The sequence below is a fragment of the Ammodytes marinus genome, assembly GCF_949987685.1.
Source record: "Ammodytes marinus genome assembly, chromosome: 18".
Lineage (NCBI taxonomy): Eukaryota > Metazoa > Chordata > Actinopteri > Uranoscopiformes > Ammodytidae > Ammodytes > Ammodytes marinus.
This window is the reverse complement of record NC_137222.1, coordinates 8503400-8526326: the sequence shown is the minus strand read 5'-3', so window position 1 is coordinate 8526326 and position 22927 is coordinate 8503400. Positions and strand designations below refer to the sequence as shown.

The following is a 22927-nucleotide window of genomic DNA, read 5'->3' as shown; positions in this document are numbered from 1 at the left end:
GTCAGTCCACCCACTGATATAACCACAAGTGCCACAATGAGGTTTACAGTACTTTCAGTGCTTATTATTGGATGGAATGTCATTGGTTTTGATACATACATTTCTGTCCCATCTCCCTTAGTATGACGTGTAACACTTTGTCATCAACATTTCAGTTTGTCCATTATTCAATTGTTTTTGTTTCCCTTATCTTGTGATCACAAGAAGATTTTTTTTTTTAAACTCTTGATAACAGCGCCTAAAATGTTAAGTAATGAGTGGAAAGGAGCTTTATTACACTACTTAAAAATCTATAATGCAGTTGTTGGCAGATATTAGGACATTTGAAGTGATATTCCATGTAGTTTCCAACAACTGTAGCTCTTTAATCAAGTATTCATGTTTAAACATTTAATAAAGGATTTATAACAAATTATTTTTTAAACTATAATACTGAATCAACTATGGATGCTTCATGAGTGGTTGAAAAAAAAGGATATGGGGAAATAATGTTCCTATATTAAAGCTGGGGTGGAGGATTTGGGGAAAAATGGCAGTTGGGATAGAGATTCGAATCCAAATACCTCAACTGCTCCACTTGTTCCCTTTGGTCCCTCCCTGACACGCTCTACACCAACAAAGTCGTGCCAAAGTGAATGGAAAGTCCCAACAGCCAATAAGAACAGAGCATTGGAGCCTCGCACTGATTGGTCAAAGTGTACAGCTCATGTTAACTTTGACCAATCAGAAATCACATACCCCAGCTTTAACTCATTACAACAACATAGCTTTACAGGTGTTTATACAAAGTGCTACTGTTGAGGGCTATAAACTGTGAGTGCAAACTGTTTGGCGTTATTCCCTGTAGATGCAATTTGTGTGGAGTGATTCTCATTATAAATAAGTAGACACCACAGAGTGATTTTTTTTTTCCGGTTTATGTAAATTGTTCAGGATGTCAGAATCTGACATGCTTGACTCAATCAAAAACAGATAGCGTAGTAAAACATCTGATTTTCATTACCAATAGTTCAGCATTATTTTATACAAAATTGCACATTTTCAAAACACAGGGTTTTCTTTTGTTGTCAGTTCAGTTTCGTGAAATGGGACTGCGGCAGAATTTAATTCCTCAAATCAAAATCCAAGGATCTGACCAACCAAAAATACTGTAAGGAACATGTTACATCATGTTGGTAATCCACACCAATACGTCTCACACCAGCATTCACACACAATGATTTACCAGTCAAATTAAAAATCTGCAATTAAAACAAACTTGTTCAACAAAACCAAAACATTTTTTTCAAGTACAATAATTTACAATCGGAAAATAATGAAACCAAAATGGACATTCCCTCATTTACATGTATCAAAAATGTATTTCATCAAAAGAACTTCTTTGCAGCTGCTTCTTGTTGACTCCTACCAGAGAAAATAAGAATAAACACATTAGAAGGTCATTTAAATCCATAAGAGTACGTAAGGCCAAATAATGAGAAAAAGTTCTTACTTGTACATGATGTAGCAGAAAAATAGGACTGACTGGACGACAATGAAAATTACAAAATGGATAGTGGATAAGCAGGAAGGCATAGGAGGCACCTCGGGGCACTTCACAACCTTCTCACCAGGATTCTGCAGGCGAAAACATACAGAAGAGAGATTGCAGAGACTTCAGTCGGCTGAATTCAGACTCACGTTTTATAAACTGCTCCTCGCTCCCATTCCATACCTGAGAATTACGCTGGACCAGTTGCCCCACATCCCTTTTGACTACGTGCAGATGTTCCTTGATGTCGTTGAAGTGCTGGATGGTTTCGTATGTTCCCATGCCGACTGCGTTACCCTGGTGTTGGGCTGAGCCGATCTGTTTCAATGACTCGTGAAAGGAGATTCTGCCGTGACAAAAGAGAAGACACACTGAGTTTACAGGTCACCAGAGAGCCACAAGTTACTGTAGCAGCATATAACAAAAAAAATTACTACCACTGGTTCCCCAAAGGACTGTGGTACATCGCCTACAGTGCGACAGCCTTTTCATACCAATTATTACACTGCACTGATAAATGCTGTGTTCTGATTTGTCAATCGCGGCACTCTACAGGCAGCTATTTCTCGAAAATGCCAGCTGTTAAGGATAATTCACCGTTTCAATGGACCTACTGACATAGTTCTGATCCATCACTTCCTGTCTTATCATTCTGCTGACAGATGTCTACAAACAGTTAGGACTACTACTACTTCAAAAAACAATGGAATACTTTTTCAACAGTATTCCATCGCTGCGCGTCAGGCTCTTGTTCACCTTGTCAGTCTTTATTTCTCGAGTGACCCGTTTGCTATACATTATCCCTTACATAAACATCTCAGCAATATAGTCAAAATGTTTACTCTTCACTATTTAATACATGTGTCCAGTGAATACAAATGGGGAAACATGCTGTCCAGTAAGTATGCTGTGTGGTATCATTTATTTACAGTAATAAAAATTGCCCAAAGTCAATCTTTTAATCCCAATTCACTGGAGGCTACATATTCTCATAGTAAAAAAAACACACCAATAAAACTGAAATTACCATCTGATAAAAGAGGTCAGGATTGCTGAATTAATCCCTTATAAAAAAAATAACATGTTCTTACAACAGATTACAAGTATTAGAGGTTAGGTCACAGACCACAGGAAGGCTATCTGGAATATGGAATCAAGAGTCTGGTTATGATGCTAAAGACAGAATAAAAATGATGGAAACAAACAAATAGGGTCACTCTAACTGTTAGCTAAAACGTGTAAATGAAAAAAAAAAAAAAACTATATATATACTGTATATGTGTGTAGGTACAGTCATATATATATATATATATATATATATATATATACACACACACACACACACACACTTTTTGTTGTAACAAAAAAAGCTGATAGGGACATTTTGCAGTTGAATAGTAAAATCTTTGCTTGTTTACACATCAATATATTTAGACATTTCTGCAGTTTCTTCTTTCTTGTCAGGAACCAGTCATATCATATAGTTTTTAATTGACCAGCAGACGGTGTATGTGTAGGATTTTCTTTTCGTTACTGATGGCAGCATCAGAAGTGTCCATACATCATTACCACATAAAGACATCAAAAGAAATTATGCATAACCTTTACTTGGATCATACAATGTTAAATCTGTATTTTCACTTTCAATTTCGTCAGTAAATTAAGTAAAATAAATACTGTCAAAACCATTCCCAGAAGAGAATAAAAGATGTGTAAACTCGGATCATATTTCCAGACAAAATGTAATTTCCTAAAGTTGATTACTTACAGGGAGAAAGCAATACGTTTCCCTTATCATCTTAAACACATCTAAGACGATTATAAAGAAAATAGGGACTTGACAAATGAAAGGAATTGCAGCAGCGTAAGTAGGAAAAGCCCATAGGGGGGAGAGAGTGACAAGAAATCAATTGGAGGTAAAACATGTTTTGACTGTATAGCAGACGTATTTAAAAACTCCTAATCTGATATGGACAAAAAATGGTGCTAAGATGGGACCTTTTTCTTGCTCGGCCACATGGCAGGGGTCTCAAAGGATGGACAGGGATGACATGTAAACAAAATCTAATTCGTTTTACGGAGGGTGTGTGGGGGGGGGGGGGGGGGGGGAATAAAAATCTCCCTTGAGAAAGTAAGTGAGCATTTATTAAACCTAAATCTAATCTTCATCTGCTACAAGTGACCCATTTATGAGCAGAAAGCCCTTCTTGGATATTCAGAGACTCTGAGATGAAGTCCTATCATAAACTGTGTGTTTGGAAGATGGGTCAGGATCAACTGAGAGCTTAATCTACAAAGTAATACAGATCAGTCACTCACATTAGCACATTAGAGGGAGTGCCTGCAGCCTTTTGCCAGGGCCTTAATTTATTTACTGTGTAAATGAGCTTACTCCTGTTCGCCTCTGCCTTTCCCTGCCATCTATACAATATAATTCACTTATAGAAGCTTTTTTTGTTTTTGTTGAATAAGCTAATAAGATACAAAGTAAGTGTGAGTCTGGGGCTGTCCATGTCTCTTATAGGTCAACAATAGAATGAAGAAAATCATACATGCAAAATCATCAGGATGAATGTCCTGTTGGATTTAGGGCATATAAACAGCTTGATTCTTATACATGGGACTAAGAGATTAATGTTACATAAAATACAATCTTTAATATCTTTTGATTCTGATTAATTCTTAATGCAGATGGTGTGTCATTAAAACACAATCAAAATGCAGCAACGGGACAAATTAGTAATGTCTTTGTTTACACAGTTGAATTTTTAAAAAGGTGCAAGGAACTGGAGAAATTAGAGAGCTAAAGGTTTTCATTGTCTTCTCAATTTAACACAGAAAGAAAAGCCAAAAATAACAGACAGTTGGATAATTCATAACTTGATTAAAAGTGAAATTAAGAAAAAACATTAAGATAACGCCTTATGAATCTAAAAGAAGCGGTTTAGATTCCTTTTTTTATTATTTTAAAGTCTGTTGCGTGATCACGGTGACTAAGCCTACAAGCACCGTCTTCAGGCAAGTAATACAAAAGCACAAATCTGTTTTTGACCAAAAAACAAACTCCAAACATCAAAAAATGACATTCCTTACACATAATCAGGCTAACTTACTATAAGTACCAAATACAAACAGTCATTTGAATCTTTGCCATGGAAGGCACACACACCATCCTTAAAATCTCTTAAGCTATATTATTTTAGCATTAAAAAGCTGTGCACCCTATAATCTGAGAGCAGTCAGGAGACCATTGTTTAAAATTTAAGAAGAAGATTACAGCTGGATATTACTATAGCTATCGTGCTATGATCACTGTATTTCTGACAGAATTATTGTTCACGGAGATGATAGCTTTTAAATTCTTGTTTTTACAACTGGTCTGAATCTGCTTAACTCCTAAAATACAATTATGTTTTTATTTTTTCATGAGCAGAAACTATAATAAGTCGAATGGTTTAGAGACTAGATCAAGGCAGTGTAATGATTATCTTATTTTGTGCTTTTTGTTGTGTTTGTTTGTGTGTGGCTGACTATGGAGTTAACAATTATCCGGCTTGCACCTGTGATGTCGCAGCCACTGCAGCCTGAGATTAAATATGATTTGAGGGCTTTAAGCGGCAGGATTTCCTGCTTGTTTTTCAGCAGTATTGTAGATCTTCTTGGTGTTTGTTTTTGAGACCGACCAAAGGTCAACAACAACGACTGTTGTTACTTACCTCAACTCATTCAGGTTTTTGAGAACGTCGTGCTGGCTGGCTAAAATGGAGCCCAGCTGTTGTTGACCGGCGCTGTCCAGCTAAAAAGAGAAATACAACATAATGACCTGAAGGTTAAACCCTCCTGTGTTGATGTTGATAAAGCCGTCATAAAAAAGGTTGGTTAGCTTTCATAGCCATAAAAGCAGTACACTTAAGCAGGAAGTCCACAGAAATGACACTGAAGTGAAAGTAGTATCTGTGTAATATTAACTGGTTGCTTCTTAAAGATGGAGTCAGCGATTATGGAGAAACCTTGTTTGTCCAAACCAGTGAATTTCTCTTCACGATCCACTACCTTTCCGTAATGTGTATGCGCTGAAAACCAAGGCTCTGTACACAGGCGGTGGGCCCCCTTTTTAACAGACACAATTTAACAGATCCTAAGCCGTCTATCAACACCAGATTTATTTTCAGTGTGCACACAGTACAGACAGGTGGCAGATCGTGAGGAGATATTCACTGATTTTGACAAATACTATTTTGACAACAAGCTTTCTCCAGAATTGATGACTCCATCTTTAAGAGCTGGATACTCAATAAACATGATTTGATCATAAACTGAATTGATATTAACCCAAGCCTTGTAGGAGCAAAACCAGCCACTATTCTTCCGATCCATAAATCTGTGCAAAATGTTAAGTATGGAATTCTCAAAGATATAAAAAATATCTCTAACCCTGCCCCCGTCATGTGCACCTCTTGGCACTGACATGCTCACCTGTCCTGACTCGACATTGGTCCCCTTCTTGGCGACCTCATCGGTGATGACTGAAACATATCGCCGCTGCTCGTCCAGGATCATGGCCAGCTGCCGATGGAGCTGTTTGATCTCCAGATGGATGCGGTTCTGGCCTTCAAACACCTGGCGGATCTCCCGGTCATTCACACTTTCATACATGTCCTCAACTAAGGAGGAGAAACACATTAGAGATTAAAACCAATTCAAGATCAATAAAACATTTCAGGAGGTATCGCAAAGGTAATGTTTGGGCACGCACTTTGTGAATATTATGATTTATATTTTACGAATAATTTAGCTTTTTTTTTCTTTCCAGATAATATGAAACATAATAATAGGAGCAAAATAAAAAAAAATTATAGTTTATGATTATTCCCCCCCCCCCCCCCCCCCCCCATCCCCCCAATATGTTTTACATAGTCGATTTGGCCATTTGCTTTCAGCAAACTAACTTGGTTCTCCTTGAACGTCTGGGTGCTCCTTCTGAAACTCCTCTTTCTTTTTGTCAAGCTCTTGCTGGAAGTTCTGAAATTCCTCCTGGTACTTGTCCTTCTCTTCTTTTGGCATCTCAGATTCAGGTGGAGGCTTCAATGGGGGGGGGGGGGAGAAAAGCACTCTGAACTCAATGTGAACTCAATGGAGGTTGTGCTTAGGCTACGTTGTGCACATGCATGCATGGGCACACAGAGACACACACAGCTACCGAAAAGAATAGGATTTGTGAAAGCATTCTGGGAAAATGTAGTTACCGGCTGCTGGCCTGGCTCTGTCAGTCTGAATAACAAGAAGGACAAAACATCATGGTCATCTGATGGAAACAAAAGAAATTCTGAGTTACAAAAATTATGGAAACAGTTTACATTAAATAACACTGTAATAGCGTGGTTATGATAATAGTTTAGAAAGGAAAAGGTGATGCTGGGGTACTACAGGGTAATTACAGAGAAACAACTTGTTAATACCTCGGTTATATATATATATATATATATATATATATATATATATATATATATATATATATATATATATATATATATATATATATATATATATATATATATATTATATTATATATATATATATATATATATATATATATATATATATATATATTAGGGCTGTCAAACGATTAAAAATTTTAATCAGATTAATCACAGGATTCCATGGATTAATCACGATTAATCACGATTAATTCTACCATTCGAAATAGGCCAAAAAATTACAATTGTTTCTGTATATTGTTATATGAATTGAAAGATAAAGGACAGAAGGTGAATATATACATTTAAATGTAGTTTTTATTCATTGTAAATCCAAATGATGGTGTAATTACTGCAAATAAATTATAATCAACTAAAACAACCACACCATACTTAAATTTGGCTGTCTCTATTCAGCAAATATAGCATAGGCTATAATGGCATGTAGGGCCTATTGAGTGAATCCATGGTTTTGCATTCCTGAATACAACCTGATTGCAGTTTGTTCGTGTGTCTGTGTGTAGAAAAGGCCCCAAAGTTCATAAGTTAGTGTTTGATATTTTTTACAGTGTGTTAAGATGTGTTTTATTCAGTGTGGATAACTGTCAGTTAGGGCCGTGACGTCAGTCGGCCGGCGAGTCTGTTTAGTAAGTTTCCTTTCTCTTCTCCCTCGGTCGGATGTGTGAGCGTTGCCGCAGTAATCGATCATTCCACATGTGAAACGTGTTTATTTGAGTTTATGTGAATCACCCGTGTGTGAGTAAGTAGCCTACATGCAGTCCCGATCGCTGTTATAAATTAGGCTATAGTTTATGCATGTTATTAACGGCCACGATTCGCGGGTCGCAACAGCTGTTGTAACGTCTCCTCACGAGTCACGAGCGGAGTTTAAGCCTGTGTTTCTTTTCCCGCGATCTATGCTGCTGTGTCTGTGAAAGAAGGAAAATAAAGAGCGGATAAACCATACTCCTCCTCTCCTAGTCTCATGCTTATAGTCTGACGTTTTTGGCCATAAGTGCTGTTCTGGCCGACACCTCTGAAGTGAAACCTGTGATACAAGCAGATCAGCGCGGTACCGATACATCCACCAGTTTCCTCCGCTACAGTGTGTGTGTTTGTGTGTAGCCGACGTTGTTGTCACGTACACACACCTCTGAAAACTGCAGACGTTTGTTTCCTCCCGTGAACGGAGCAGAATGTTTCTCCTGTTGCTTCCGAGAGCAACTGCCAGCCGCGACACAGACGTGGCCGTTAGCAACAGTTATAGACTAGCGTGCTGCTATGTTTGGCTGTGCGCAGCTACTGATCCTGGGTCAGCCACAGCGTAAGAGTGACTGTAGTGTAGAGCGGGTGGGATGCATGGGGCGGATCATTCTGCACATGCGTTAAAAAAAATTAACGCATTAATTCCAGAAATTAATCACCCTGGGTTAACGCGTTAATATATATATATACATATATATATATATATATATATATATATATGGTAGATATGGTCATCTAAAAAGGGTAGAACATCTACAAGACTGTTTTATTGGGACTATAATAGACTCAACAATACTTATCATTTATCAGGTTAACACAATAACAAAGGAGTTAGATCAGTTCACATTTCTTAGTATTAATGGGGTGATGTTTAGGTGGGATAATATTCTAACGAGAATAACTAATAATTGTGCAGTTATAATAAATCAAGAAAAGAAAATGCGAGGAAATCACCATCAGTAATTACCAGAGAATTGCAAACATGTTTGCTTCCTGTCAAGAAAATGTAAATTCTAAACTGTCTTTTTCTAAATATTTTGTTATTTCTCCGTTTAATCTCAATTAAAACTATACTGGAAATGCATCCAGAATTCCCATGGAATAACCTCAACTAAGCCCAATTTTGCCTCAACAACTAACAATTTAAGCCGAATAGTTTTGTATTTAAACTCAAGGAAAGACACCTGTGGAGTTTTTTAAGAGAGAGAAACAATTGGCATTTTGGAGATTAAGTAATACCTGCCAAACCACCGGTGGCGGCTGAAATGCCAAAGAAGCCCTCGCTGGGGAGGTTCATGTTGTCGATCTTTGTGCAGAACTCATAGTCGTCTCTGTCCGGAGTGAAACCATTGTTGATCATCACCTGAGGAGGGGAGACAGAACAACAAGGCAGCTGAGCAAAATACCAATGACTGCTGATCAACAAATATTTATGACATAATCTAAAGATGACAAGTGACAACTGTTAATTCCTTCACATATAAAAAAGGAAATTAATCTTGTATTTGAAGCTAAACATGTTAGTATGTATGGCCTCTCCTACCGTCATTGTCTTCTTGTAGTACGTTATTTTAGCTCTGACAGGATAGGGTTTGTTGCGGAAGTCTCGTAAACATGTGCCGAGGGCTTGTGTGGTGCCGTCGCTGCATCAAAACATTATTGTCAGTCCAGATATATCCTTTACATTCATGTATACAGTACTGTGCTGAACATAGGTAGGAGGAGGGGGGGAACAATGTGATGATTAAAGTGAAAAACAGTTACTGTATGTCTGTGTATGTTTTTGTAAACATTTGTTTAGTGGTACAGTACACAAACAGTGTGAACTCGAAGACAAACTGGAATGGCATTGAAAAAGTGATTTAAAGCTTTCACTGGCCCGGGGGAGATTAAGAAAGATAGAGGATTATTTACTTTCCAAGCAAATATAATCATATTTCCTAATCTTCTTTAAATTGTTAAAACATTTGAGTTGCTTTGGTGATGCAATAAAAGCAAAGCAAAAGAAGTGTTTACTTACTTTTGGTGGTCGTAAACAAGGTTGCCATTGTTTCCCACAACGATAATAGCTGGGTTATTTTTCTGCAAAGAAGATGAGAAAAACAATGAAAACACATTAATCTCTCATCATCTAAAAGACCAGAGGTGGCTTTGCTTTCAGGTAATCTCATTCAGAAGTATCAATCCCATACCTTAAAAAAAAATATATATATTCAAATGCTAGATAGATAGATAGATAGATAGATAGATAGATAGATAGATAGATAGATAGATAGATAGATAGATAGATAGATAGATAGATAGATAGATAGATAGATAGATAGATAGATAGATAGATAGATAGATAGATAGATAGATAGATAGATAGATAGATAGATAGATTAAATAAATTGAAGAAAAATACATACAGAACATACAAAACTTACATTATGATTCTCAACTCTTTCAGCAATACCATTTCAAACATACATTCATTCATATTAAGGAGAAAACAATGATGACTAACCTTAGCATCATTGTCAAAAGAGTCAAAAAAGATTCCAATTCCATCCCACTTGTCGGCGGCACCGTACACCGGGCCATCCAGGCCTTGTTCAGCTGTGAACCACACGGCCTGTTAGACAAAGAAAATGTCATCATGCAATTATTAGATACCATTGTTTTATCATCTTCCTCTTTAGTGATTTAGTGAAATATAATAAAATGCACATTAAATACCTCAAACTACTAAAGCAGCACAAATCATCTCCCTTGATCAATGCGTGTATGGTGCCATATATATTGCTTAAATTGCTATTTCGTCAGACACATGTCATGTAACCCTGTGTGCACCTTTCCTTCGAATGCAAGTATCTCAGTGCCTGCTATGCAAAGTCTGACCTATACTCAGCGATCAGCGTTATAGAGTATATCTAATTAACTGGCGTGAGAGGTATAGGTAAGCTTTCAGCTTACATTAAAGATAATCATTTATTTTTTCACATCAGTGTGGTCAACATGTGGTAAAGCTGGGTTTATGATGATTCTTCTGTTAGTAATCTGCAAATCATTGGTGTAATGGTTGTGGTGGATTATGTGTACTCTTCTGATTGGCCAATTCCTTTCCTCAAAATTAGAGTTGAGCATCCAAATCTTCCTCAGGTTGGTGAATATTAATCATTAGTAACGCACTTCTCATTTATCAAAACATAATTTTTACTCTACCTGAACAAAATCTAATGTCAGTTAAAAGAAGATTACTGATTATGTTAGCATTTTTATTAGCATTAGGATATAGCTGGTAGCATGACTCGGCCATTAGCATTAGCAGTAGAAGGCCTAGGCTTAGAACTACTTTTAGCAATATGACAGCATTGGGTAAATTAGTTTATGGAATGTCTGTGTCAAATTTTGATTCATGGTGCTCGATGCTACTGGCACATTTGGCTCAGCTCAAAAAGTATTGAGGTTAACAACCCAGCCCTATTGTAGATGCTTGAGTTGTTAATTCAACATACGTATACATGCGTATGCTCGTTTAGTGTTGTACTCCTGGGCACGGGCAGGTGGACTTATCAAACCTAACCTAACCGGTGCGTGCGGCCAGAAGTTCATTAATAAGTTGTATAGTACAAGACAGAAGTTTAATTTCCCCTTACCAAACCGTCTGCTCCCATTCTGCCTCTTCCTGACACTCTGAAGGTCACCTCAGCCTCCCAGTGTTCAAAGTTGACTCTGTTTTTTGTCCACACGCTGCCCTTCTGACTCCTGAGCGATGGTGTGATGCGCACCTGGTCTGCACTGGGTATAGCATCTGGAATGGAGAAAGTCAGCAGCATTTCGTTGGCATGTTATGTTTAATGTTCTCTATGTATGTGGCTACTGCTACTCTCTAATCTATTAACAGCCGCGAGACCTAATTCAGAAACTGACAATGATTTTGCTAAAAAGTACAATCTAGTTTACTCAGTGTTTCATAAAGATTTGCGTGCTTCTTCAACAATAATGCTGATACTCTCACAATTGTTCATATCAGTACTTATCACTGCTACTTTTCTGTTTCATATCATTTTAACTGACTTGAGTAAGTTTAAGTTTTGGAGAGTGCTGTTCTCGATGCACAAAGCAAAAAGGAAATGATATTCTAGAAACTTGTGATGGCCATTTTTCCCTCTCACCTTGCTGTGGAATGTATTGATCCTGGTTAAGTTGAATCAATAATTGATCATTTGTTTCAGTCTTTTCCTCAAGCAATAATACCAAAACAGTGCCTAGTTCCAGCTACCCAATAATGGAGTTGTTGTGCTTTTGTCTTTGTCATAGCGACACTTGACTGAATCATTTAGTGTTTTGAATTGCTGGTTGCTGGTTGGACAAAACAAACAAACTTGTTCTCCTTTTACAATGGCCAAACATGTAGAAATAAACCCCAAAATCAATTACTTAAAATGAACCTTACATACACAACTGAAAAACCAATAAAAATGTGTCAACTAAATCACCAAGAGGCACATATTGCAAATATGTGCTGATCTGCATGACGTTCTATGGGGGAGTCATTTGCAAACTACTCAAATTAGATGCTACCAATTATTTTAAGTTTTTCAATTGCAACAATAGGGAAAAAACTATTGACAAACAACCCTCCGTTGATATGTGACTTTTTAATACCAATAAAGGCCTAGTTTGTAGATTACTGAATGCATTGATTTCTAATGCGGATTGTCAAGAACCCTGGTTTAACAAAGGGAGAAAAAAAAGCAAACAAATGATAGGCTACTACTTTGACAAGTAGCTGAAAAGGGAGTGCAGTGTAATCTCAGTCTTCCACTTATTGAATGCTCATGTCAGCTACTGCACAGCTCACTCACTGTGTGATGCAAGAATCCAAAGGCCCAGTTTGGAAAGAGGAAAGTTCAACACTTGCATGTGCACGTGAGCCTACAGACCCTCTCGCTAACAGTCAGAGCCTTTTTAAACGTGGCATTTAAAAAAAAAAGGGACAGAACATGTTTGAATACAAAAACTAGGGGAATGCACAAAGCTGATGATGCACAAATGTATTGTTTCCTGGGTGCAGTTTTGAATGAACGAAGCAAAGCCCCGCTGTCACTTAACGGAAACATGTCTGTTACGAGCCCCCCCAAAAAAACAACATGCACGAGCATGTCTGTTCTCGTTGTCATCTCGAGACTCTTTTTTTTATACAGACTATGCTCGAGACATGAACGTGACAGACAAGCAGCTCAGTGATGTTGACAGCTGGACGCAAACTTACTTCCAGTGTGGATCCAAAAGGGGATACTGCCGTCAGTCTGAGACAGGTGCGGACCTTTGAAGCTGTATTTATACTCGAAACGGCGGTGAGGAGGCTCCACGGACGTCGACGCACCCGAGGCGATATCGGCGACGCTTCGGTGTAATATTAACGCTGTGAGAAAAGTGAATGTCAACACACGAGCGTTGGCAGCCGGGCGCTGTGATATGGACACCGCCATGTTTCGGTATCACTGCTGACGTAGCGCTGAGTCCACGCAGGAGCATGACGGGATGCCTGTAGGGCCAACAGGGCGCTCTCTCATTGGTCCGTTTTTCTCCTTCGCTTTTTTCCCTCTGTTTTTGGTACAGCTGATGTGTACATAAATCAAGCTGCCTAAACGTGAAAAGAAAAGAAAGGGGTTGAACTGAGGGTTGCAACTAACTATAGAGCCTACATTTTTCTTTTTTTGCCATATTAAATATGAGAAATGCCCATAATAATCTCTCAAAGCCCAAAGTGATGTCAATTGATGTTTTGTTTTGTTTTGTTTTATCTGACTGACGATTCAAAACCCACAGATATTCAATTTACTATCATTTAAGACAATAAAGTATAGCAGAACTTCCTCACAATTGACTAGCTGATAAATGACTTCAACGATTACAGTTTATAAAATGATTAAAAAGCAAATAGCCTAGCACGGTTATAGTAATCTAATGCTAATGGTACCTACCAAGAATAATTGCAATAGGCCTACTGCATTAATGCTAAAAGTAGTTATATAGCAAATATGCCTAGCCAATATATGTCTACTGCTAATGCTAATACTTATAGCTGATAATACCAGTAATATCTATAGGGCCTAATAAAAATGCTAACATAATACGTACAGTGCTCCTTGAAAGTATGTGAACCCGTTGAGCCTTTTGGAATTTTATTTATTTTAACCATTACTATTTCATTTTTATCAATACCAGTATTTTTATATGAAATAACAGATGTTTGTTTATCAATTCAACATTTTTCTTTTACAGAAATCAATTGTTAAAACAGACAAAACAAATTATTTGCCAACTTTTGTGTGTGCAAAAGTTTGTGAACCCTGAGCTGCATCGCTCAAATCGAGCAGGTAAACACAATCAGGTTGGCCAAATTGAGTGATGAAATGGACCAATGTAATGAGAGATCTTTAAGGAGGAAATTTGGCGTCATTAGATAAAACAGATATAAAACCAGGTCAGTTTAGGCCCACCAAAGTGAACCCATTCAGGTCAGACATGCCAAGACTAAAGGAAATCTCAGTGGATCTCAGGAATAGAGTTGTGATGTTGCACATTTGTCTGGGGACAGCTATAAATTAATTAAAAAAAAAGTTTGAGCTCCATTGGTCCACCGTGAGGCAAATCATCTACAAATGGAGAGCTTTAAGAGTGACTGAACATCTGCCTAAAAGTGGACTTCCTTCAAAAATATCCACAAGCGCCACAAGAAAAGTGGTTTTTCAGTTAAAAGCCAACCCAAACATTACATTTAGTGATTTGCAGACCTCTCTTGCAGCATCTGGGACAGATGTGCATGGTTCCACAATAAGAAGAACACTCAGTCAACATGGCTTTCATGGGAGGGTTACTGAAGAAGCCTCTGCTCTTAAAAAAGAACAAAACTGCTTGTCACAACATTGCCAGAGAGCACCTGGAGATACCTGAAGTCTTCTGGAAGTCTATTCTGTGGACGGATTAGTCCAAAATAAAACTGTTTAGTCATAACCAAAACTGCCATTTTGGGGCTAAAACGCAACTCTGCCTGCCACCAAGAGAACCTTCTCCCAAATAAAGAATGGTGGTGGCAAATGGTCTGCAAATCTCCAGATGTAATGTTTGGGTTGGCCTTTACCAGAAAAATCCCTTTTCTTGTGACGCTTGTGAATATTTTTGAAGGAAGTCCACTTCTAGGCACATGTTCAGTCACTCTTAAAGCTCTCTATTTGTAGATTATTTGCCTCAAGGTGGACCGATGTAGCTCAAACTTTTTTTAAATCAATGTATAGCTGTGCAACATCACAACTCTATTCCTAAGATCCTCTGAGATTGTCTTTCCCTTTTAGGTGTCTGACCTGTATGGGTTCACGTGATTCCAAACTGACCTGTTTGATCTCTGCTTTATCTAGTACCGCCCAATTTCTTCTTTAAAGCCACTACGAGTAAGATGGCACGTTGGCGTCCCCTTTGGACAAAAGCAGTAGTATTTTTACGACGCCCGCTGTCACAAAGCTGTTTTCTAGCGCGTGCCAGGCGTGCGAGTGTGAACTGAGAAGGGCGCAATATAGTGCATGTCCGTGTGTTGAAAGTGTGAGGACTCTTTTCGGCTCCGTGAGAGTGGTTTTGACACTGCATCAACTAATGCCAGTCACTGCCACACATACCTGATTGCAATGAGTTGATGCAGCAGTGTCACCTAACTACTCTCTCTCACGGAGCTGAAAGACGTGTCCTCACAGAAAGCGAATGAATGAGAGACGGCAGTTAGTATGGATCACGATGAGGTAATGTGTTTGTGTTGTTGATGTAAATAATGACTATTTCAGATAATGGTTATCTGATGATGGTGAAGCAAAGCAAACTTTGTGTTAGTACCAACCGCTCATTCATTTAGGAGTAAACACTGCAGTCTAGTTTCGCTCTCGTGAAATTGTATACACGTTGCTTGGCAACGCCCTCGTCCCGCCCGTAGCCTATATCACTCTCCCTTTTAGCTTTTCTTCATTGCATTTTAATTTTTTTCTTTGATGGTTCAGCCCCGTTATCAGTCATTATGACGACAAATAACTGTCTCAAACAAGGCTTCCGCTCCCCTTCCCTCACCTGGAGGGATAGGCTTCTCAAATCACGTTGCTGCGCCACACTGAAATCTGCGACCAATATGGATATGTGACCATAGAGCCTGCACGAGCGAACCGAAAATCGGACTGAGTGTGCGACCAGACCAAAAGCAGTAATAAAAACTATTTAAAAACGTCTTTCTTTGCACTGATGGTCTTGTTTGTTGTTAAAGGTAATTTATGATTATCAGAGGAAACATGAGGCTGTTTAAAAAATATTTAAATGTTACTCGTAGCCGCTTTGAAGATCTCATATATTATTATTATTATTTCATATGAAAAATACTGGTATTGTTAAAAATATATGATTAATGGTTAAACTAAATAGAATTCCAAAATGCTTAAGGGGTTCACATACTTTTGAGCAGCACTGTATATGTAGGCTATCTATTATATAGGCTGCAGCCTATGATGCTCACAGTAATGGTATTGCAAATTCAAGATTCAAGATTCAAAGTGTGTATTGTCATATGCACAATAAGAAACATGTTCTCAGTCACACAATGAAATTCTTCTTCTTTTTCCCAAAGACTGAATGCCAAGAAAGAAATATAAAAAAAATGCAATATAGCCTACAATATACAAGTGAAATAGAAAAAAGCAGCAACAATATAGAATATACAATTTACAAGGTAAAATGCAAATGCTAAAATCCTCCCAATAGTAATACTATTAATACTTAATTTCAACACCTCAGAGACACCTTGGAGACATGTTTGTCAACTACCAGCCTGCTTCAAGACTACCAGCACCATCCCACCCTGTCCCCCAAGAAACGAGAACCACAAAACATAATGACTCATGAAGATTCTGGGTATTGGATCTTTACCAAGAGGCTATGATGACCTAAGTTAACCATAGTCATTAAATGTCACCAGGGGTGGACTGGGACAAAAATTCAGCCCTGGCATTTTTGGCCATGGCAGCCCACCATGATTATTTATACGATATGTGGAGGCAGGGGCGTTGCTCCAAATTCTGGGCCCCTATACAGGAAGTCCTGATGGGCCCTCTGAGAGGCAGTCTTACAATACAAACATGTAAAAGCTATGTTTGTCTATAGTCCAAAACGTATGAGTGACTGGTCACTCTCTGAGCCAGATAACAACACAATGTTTCTATTGATGAATGACCAAATCATTACGCGTACTTGAACACAACCCCTGGTCTAATGACTCTTAATAATCATGCACACACACAGTGTTTCTCACAGGAATTTGGGAGACTGTGTCGTGGACCCTGGACCTTCTAGGGGGGTCCGGGGGAATGCTCCCCCGGAAGATTTTTTTTCAAATGTTAAAGTAAAATTCATCAATCTGGTGCACTTTGAAGAGAAAACTAAGGATAAATCAACTGTTTCCTATGTAAGCTATTTAGTAGGCTATTATTTGCTGGAATAATGTATAGACACAGATGACCAAAAAGCAGAAAGAAGAAATGTACATGTTTAAAAAATCCAGTCAGCTTCGGGAATTTTTTTCCTTTGTTTGTATTTTTTAATGGCCCAATATAGGCCCCTGATCTTCGTAGCCCCGAACAATGTTATTTAAAAAATAACATAAATGTACTGACGAATGAAAGGCCCATGAAATCTTTTTTTTCCCTAAATAACGTTTTTCTGGGCCTTCAAAGATCAGGGGCCTATATTGAGCCAGTAAAAAAAAAAAAAAAAAAAAAAAAATATATATTTTTTTTTGGGTGCAGCCCCCCTCTGCCTTGGGCCCCCCAAGCCTGTCCGCAGTCCGACGGCCCTGAACGTAACTGACCATCGTCAGATGCTCATAATTACGGAGTAGAAGTTGAATGCATGATAATACAATTTAATGCAGCCTCTGAATGGGCGGCCCTCTGCTGTGTGTGTGATTGGGCCAGGCCCAGCCTAGAACCAATCATAATGAGTAATGGCCTGGGACAAAGTTTTATTTAACTTTCAGGTGAAGTTGACAGCCTGCACGCACAATTATATGTCCATGGCACTCCCGAGAGGGAAGGGCCCTCGGCCCGGCCAAGTCACACAGCCGAGGGTCCATAAAAAAAAAAAAAAAAAAAAAAAAAAGGATTTTTAATTTTTTTTTTTTTTTTTTTTTTTTTTTTTTTTAATAAATGGAGCCGGCCCGGCCCAAAATGCCTGCCGGCCCACCGGGACGATGCCCGGTATGCCAGATGGCCAGTCAACCCCTGAATGTCACTTATGTCACATGCAAATCTAGACAGTGTGAAGTCTAGCCACAGACATCAGTCTTGTGGGACACACAAATGGACCACAATAAAATACACGTCATCATTCATTAAATATTGTCACAGAACTTTAAAGAAAAAAAATCAAAAGATCCTTATTACAAAGGTTTTCTTATGTTCTGCCTTAAATACGTACAAATAGCCATCAGTTTTTACCTGAAAAAAGAACCAGGTATATAGCTCCACTGTGAAAGTTGTTCATAGTTGAAATAAATATCTTGGTAGTTGAATGTCTATATTTTTAATGTTATTTTAGTGGAACAATAAAAAATAAAGTCAGTAATAAGATGTGCAGATCCTGCACAGGTTGCACCTATAGCAATCGTAGGGAAAATATACACAAAAACACATGTCTTGTTACCCCAAATGTATCAAGCAAAAACACATTACAAGCATTTAGATAATTCACATTGAGGTTTTTAGTCCTTTTTCAGCTGCTGTATTACCTGTGTTGTTCTGGAGCGGCTCGTCAGCCTGCATGAGGTCATTGAAAGGTTAGGTGACATGGCCGTGCTGGCTGCAGGAGCTTTCACTGCAGCCTGAAAGCCTCAGTGGGAGACGGGAGATGACACAATTATGTGCCACTCGCTTTCTATTTAGTCTATCCAACTTTTTCCTACTTCTCCTGTGGGGTCACTTTCTGTGAGGGGCCTGTGATTACGGGTTCACAACGAGCCCCGAAAACAAAACAGGCTATTGTCGTGACACTAATCTAGGGATTTTGACTATTCGAGCAAATGATGTTGGATGTGGTTTCCAAACAGAGTGGCTTTTACCCATTTATTTATATTTTAGATACTACACATTTAGTGCCAACCATAAAAGTAACAACCATGATCAATCTTGCTCTGTCTCACATAGCTTAGTCCGCTTTCACCTTGGAATGTGGTTTATTTTTAAACATATTTTCACACAGAATTGCAACAAAGGCATGAAAATATTTCTCTAATGATCACTATTCACTATAGAACAAAGTACATGTGTGCATGAGCAAGTAGACAAGGTAAATAATGAAAGCTTGCACAGGAAATTATTATTTTAAAGGTGATGTAAGCCATGGACATACTATGTAAGCGGAATGGTTCTTTTAGCTAACTTCCTGTCAGTTACTGCAGTTAGCAGTCCCCTCACTCATCCCTACGTCACCACATTAATGCACTGCGGTCTTCAAGCAGCAAGTTATCTAGCATCATCTCAGATCCATAAGTGTGATAAAACATGATAAAAACCATCAAAACAGACGGGAAGGATTTGTACCTGCTCCGCCATTGTAGGCGCAAACACATTCACCCATCTGTTGCTCTGGCGTGCACCGGCAGTGAAACCATGGAGTGTATATACTATATATGAGTGAGACGAGTGTCGGTTTGTAGCATTCTCTCTTCTGATTGGATAAAAATTCCGGGATACTACAATAAGTTAATTTGCTGATTACATGCAAAGCAGCTGACTGAGAGATCGGCCTTATGAAATGCGCACATTATGTAAGTGATCACTGTATGAATAAAGAGCGATTTTACACTTATATTAACATAAATAAACCACTTACTTCACCTTTAAAACACAAGTCTCAAAGAAACTTCCACCAAACCATTGGCAAAATCAGAAAGCAAAGCACACTAGAGATTCTCAGTGACTTATTTTATATTCTAAATCAGATGCTAACTCTCGTATACAACACTCATGAAATCCAACAGGTTTGCAATGGATTGAGACGGCAAAGAAAATAGAGGCCTCTGTCCTTTGTCTGAGGAAGTCCTCATTAGAGAGTTAAACCACACTCTTTGTTAGGAAATGTAGGATTTGTATAACAATAGCGATGCTAATGGGTCCATTTAGGGCCGGACAATGGGAACCTGTAGGATGTTAATGGGTCACTGAGACTGTGAATAGCCAACACATGAGTCAGCACAAATATTTGGCCAGTGAATTAGGAGATGATGTAGGAAATGTATCATTGAAGTGACAGGGAGTTGATCCGATTTCCGTTGTGTACTGTACTGGAGCCTGAACTGAAATTCTTCTTTGATTTATTTGGTCTGCGTCTTAGCGTCTGATCAATGCATACCAAATGCCAGGTGTGTAAATTGATCTGGTTGATTCTATTTTTTAGTTCAAAAAGCTTCTTAAACAGATTCTACTTGCATTGTATGCCATAATATTGATTAAGACAATATTGATTCATTAAATTAATTGATTCTTGATCAGTAAAAATCCTAAACTAGCCCTAATCATGTAAAAACTAAACAAATAACAGTTGTGTTGTGCATGGGGTGCTGTTTTACTAGGGGATCTGGGCCATCTAAAGATGTTTGCATTACCCATGTCACATTAGGGGGAAAGGGAGAGTGGCTTGTTGCCTCCTGGCGTGACAGCGTGGCTTAGTTAAACGAAGCCTGTTGCATCTCTGTGTTTATTCATACCTGAAAAGCACAAAGCAAGCTATTATCACGTGGAATAAAATGCCTGCTGAGAGGACAGCATGTTAAGGAAATGTCCTGCGGTTCAACCTCTTAAGTTTACTACCATGATGCAAATTCCCTAACCAGCCCTTAAGACAACCAGGAGAGAATGTGTGTGTTTTTTTAGGCTTAATTTACCATATGATAATGAGCTTGTTTTCCTTTAGCATTTCTGCAATGTCACATTGAAGTGAATCTAGCAGGAGCACCATTTGCTACAGTGAAACCCATATTTTTCTGTAATTTCAAACAATAATCTACAAAGATTTAATCATTACTGCACATGAGACTTGTATAGACTGCCTTTGAATGCAATTATTTGTTGGCTCAATTCTGCGCACATATTCACCCTCTCGACAATGGAAAAGGACTGGAACCTTTATTTCAGATTGCTTCAACATGGTCCAGTGTGGCCCGACGAAGAAGAGGGCACTTATTGTCCACTGAGGACTTTGCCACATTCATTTGAAGAGCAGCCCCCTTTCTCATTATCAACAGACACACTAAACGATGGGCCCCCAAACAATACGGGACAGATCCCTTTATGCGCACAAGTGCTCAACGTTTTTTCGACAGCCACTGTGTGCCCTCCACCACTCCCCTCCTCTTTTCAGATACCTGCACAGAAGTGAAAGATGTGGGGGACACAAAAGATATTCTCAACTTTCCTTTTCTCCCCATTCTGTGAAACAGGCCCATTTTAAAGCTTTTATTTGTGCAAAGCCTCTCATTAACTCCGCTCATGCTGCCTCCCATCGGCTTGCCATTGCTTAAGTACTGAGGGTTGTAAAAAAGCTACCAATTAGTCCCTCATCAGGTCCAATTAGAGGAGACAAAGCCTGAGTAAAGATAACTCAATGAGAGGGAGAGGTGGAAGGGCGAGGGGGCTGCCTATGTGGGTTGTATGTGTGTGTGTGTGTGTGTGTGTGTGTGAGGCCCAGGCATAGGTGCGGGATGCGCTTGTGTTTTGTATACGTGTGTGTGTGTGTGTGTGTGGGTGTGTGTGTGTGTGTGTGTGTGTGTGTGTGTGTGTGAGTGTAGCCCCCGGGGGCCGGCACAACATAGTTTGTAATAATTGAAGAACTTGTGGCCATTCAGTTTGACCCGCTGCAGCACAGGTCCATTCACAGTGCGGGCTCCTCAGCCGGGCCCTTTTCTCAGGGCCAAGTGTTGTTGTGCTGGGAAGACAGGCCTCCCAGGAGTCCCAGAAAGCAGTGCCCATTCAATCCTCCCTACCTGTTTGCAGCATTTAAAAGCACTTAAGGCCCGGGCCGATCTCTCATTATTGTCTCCTTCACTCTCAATACTTCCTTAAACTTAGGCTCCAACAAGAGCAAGGCCTTTTTAGAGGGTGGTTGGGGGGATAGTGGATGTATGTTAAGGGGGTGCCTTTCACCTCATTATAAGTGAATTTGCACTGTCTTGTAATTACGTTGGAGGGCAACAATGTGTTTTTTTGTGGCCATACTCTTCACTGGATGGGAGGGTTTTTGGTGCATTTAATGTGCAGCCCACACAAATGCATTAATTAATAAATTGGGTAACACTAATTTTCTCTGTGTTTGTGTCCTCTGTTGGTTTCCATCAGACCTGGCAGCCGCTGCTAATAAAATTACCTCATTAAGGCCTTTTTAACGCAGCACAATGACTCACTCATTCATCTGCTATTAAACATTTTCATTGGAGAGGGGGGTGGGAGGGGGGGCTGGGTGTGTGACGGTTCCCATTCAGTGTTGCATCTTTTTGTGGGTAGTTTCTAAATAATGAGGGGGGACAAGCAGGGAGATATAATTGGGAACAAGGGGCCACTTCAGCAAATATTTGAAATCTTTTAAGTCTTGCCCTCATATGACGTTGATTAATTATTTCCAGAAGGGATTTCGGAGAAATGTGTTCCCAATCTTTTTTTTTTTTTTACACTCTTTTCCAGGGCTTGATGACCCAACCTTGTTAAAAGGATGTGCACAGGACTTTAATTTCGGCCCCTCTTTAATCAAATGCAAATCATGACATGCACTGTACTCCAAAAGTGGGGCTGATTGTGAAACAAATACACAACATTTAAACAATGATGTAGTGGTTTCTTAATGGAGGTGGCATCTGACTGTTTTGGCAGACCCCTTGGCATGCACCAAAAAAGGGGAACAAATCTGTTTTTGTTTATGTTGTCGATGATTATAATGATTGATTATTAGAATGATTTAATTGTTGGTTTAAGTTGACAACACACAGACATTGTTTGATTGTGCTGTATCAAAAATGTGTAAACATTTTTTTTAAACAAGCTGATGAATCTGATTGTTTTCGCCCCAGGAAGAGAAAGTTACAGATTATCTC

General features: G+C 38.9%; 1 protein-coding gene across 1 annotated transcript; it reads right to left on the bottom strand.

The window, feature by feature from the left end:
- Positions 1-917: 917 nt before the first annotated feature.
- Positions 918-13251, bottom strand: lman1 (lectin, mannose-binding, 1). Its single transcript, XM_080046798.1, has 13 exons — positions 13031-13251; positions 11412-11566; positions 10280-10387; positions 9794-9855; positions 9317-9416; positions 9013-9136; positions 6778-6836; positions 6481-6613; positions 6008-6195; positions 5248-5327; positions 1715-1877; positions 1493-1617; positions 918-1404 (listed from the first exon to the last, which is right to left on the bottom strand). Exons 1-13 carry the CDS (start codon positions 13248-13250, stop codon positions 1368-1370), a joined length of 1554 nt encoding a protein of 517 aa, XP_079902924.1. The 5' UTR covers position 13251; the 3' UTR covers positions 918-1367.
- Between the last annotated feature and the right edge of the window lie 9676 nt (positions 13252-22927).

Excerpts from the sequence above, each read along its gene's own strand:
- lman1 (XM_080046798.1), bottom strand. The coding sequence starts at position 13,250 with ATGGCGGTGTCCATATCACAGCGCCCGGCTGCCAACGCTCGTGTGTTG. Across the intron at positions 9,137-9,316 it reads ACTACAAGAAGACAATGACG|GTGATGATCAACAATGGTTT; the intron begins GTAGGAGAGGCC and ends TCCCCTCCTCAG. Across the intron at positions 1,878-5,247 it reads AAAAACCTGAATGAGTTGAG|AATCTCCTTTCACGAGTCAT; the intron begins GTAAGTAACAAC and ends TTGTCACGGCAG.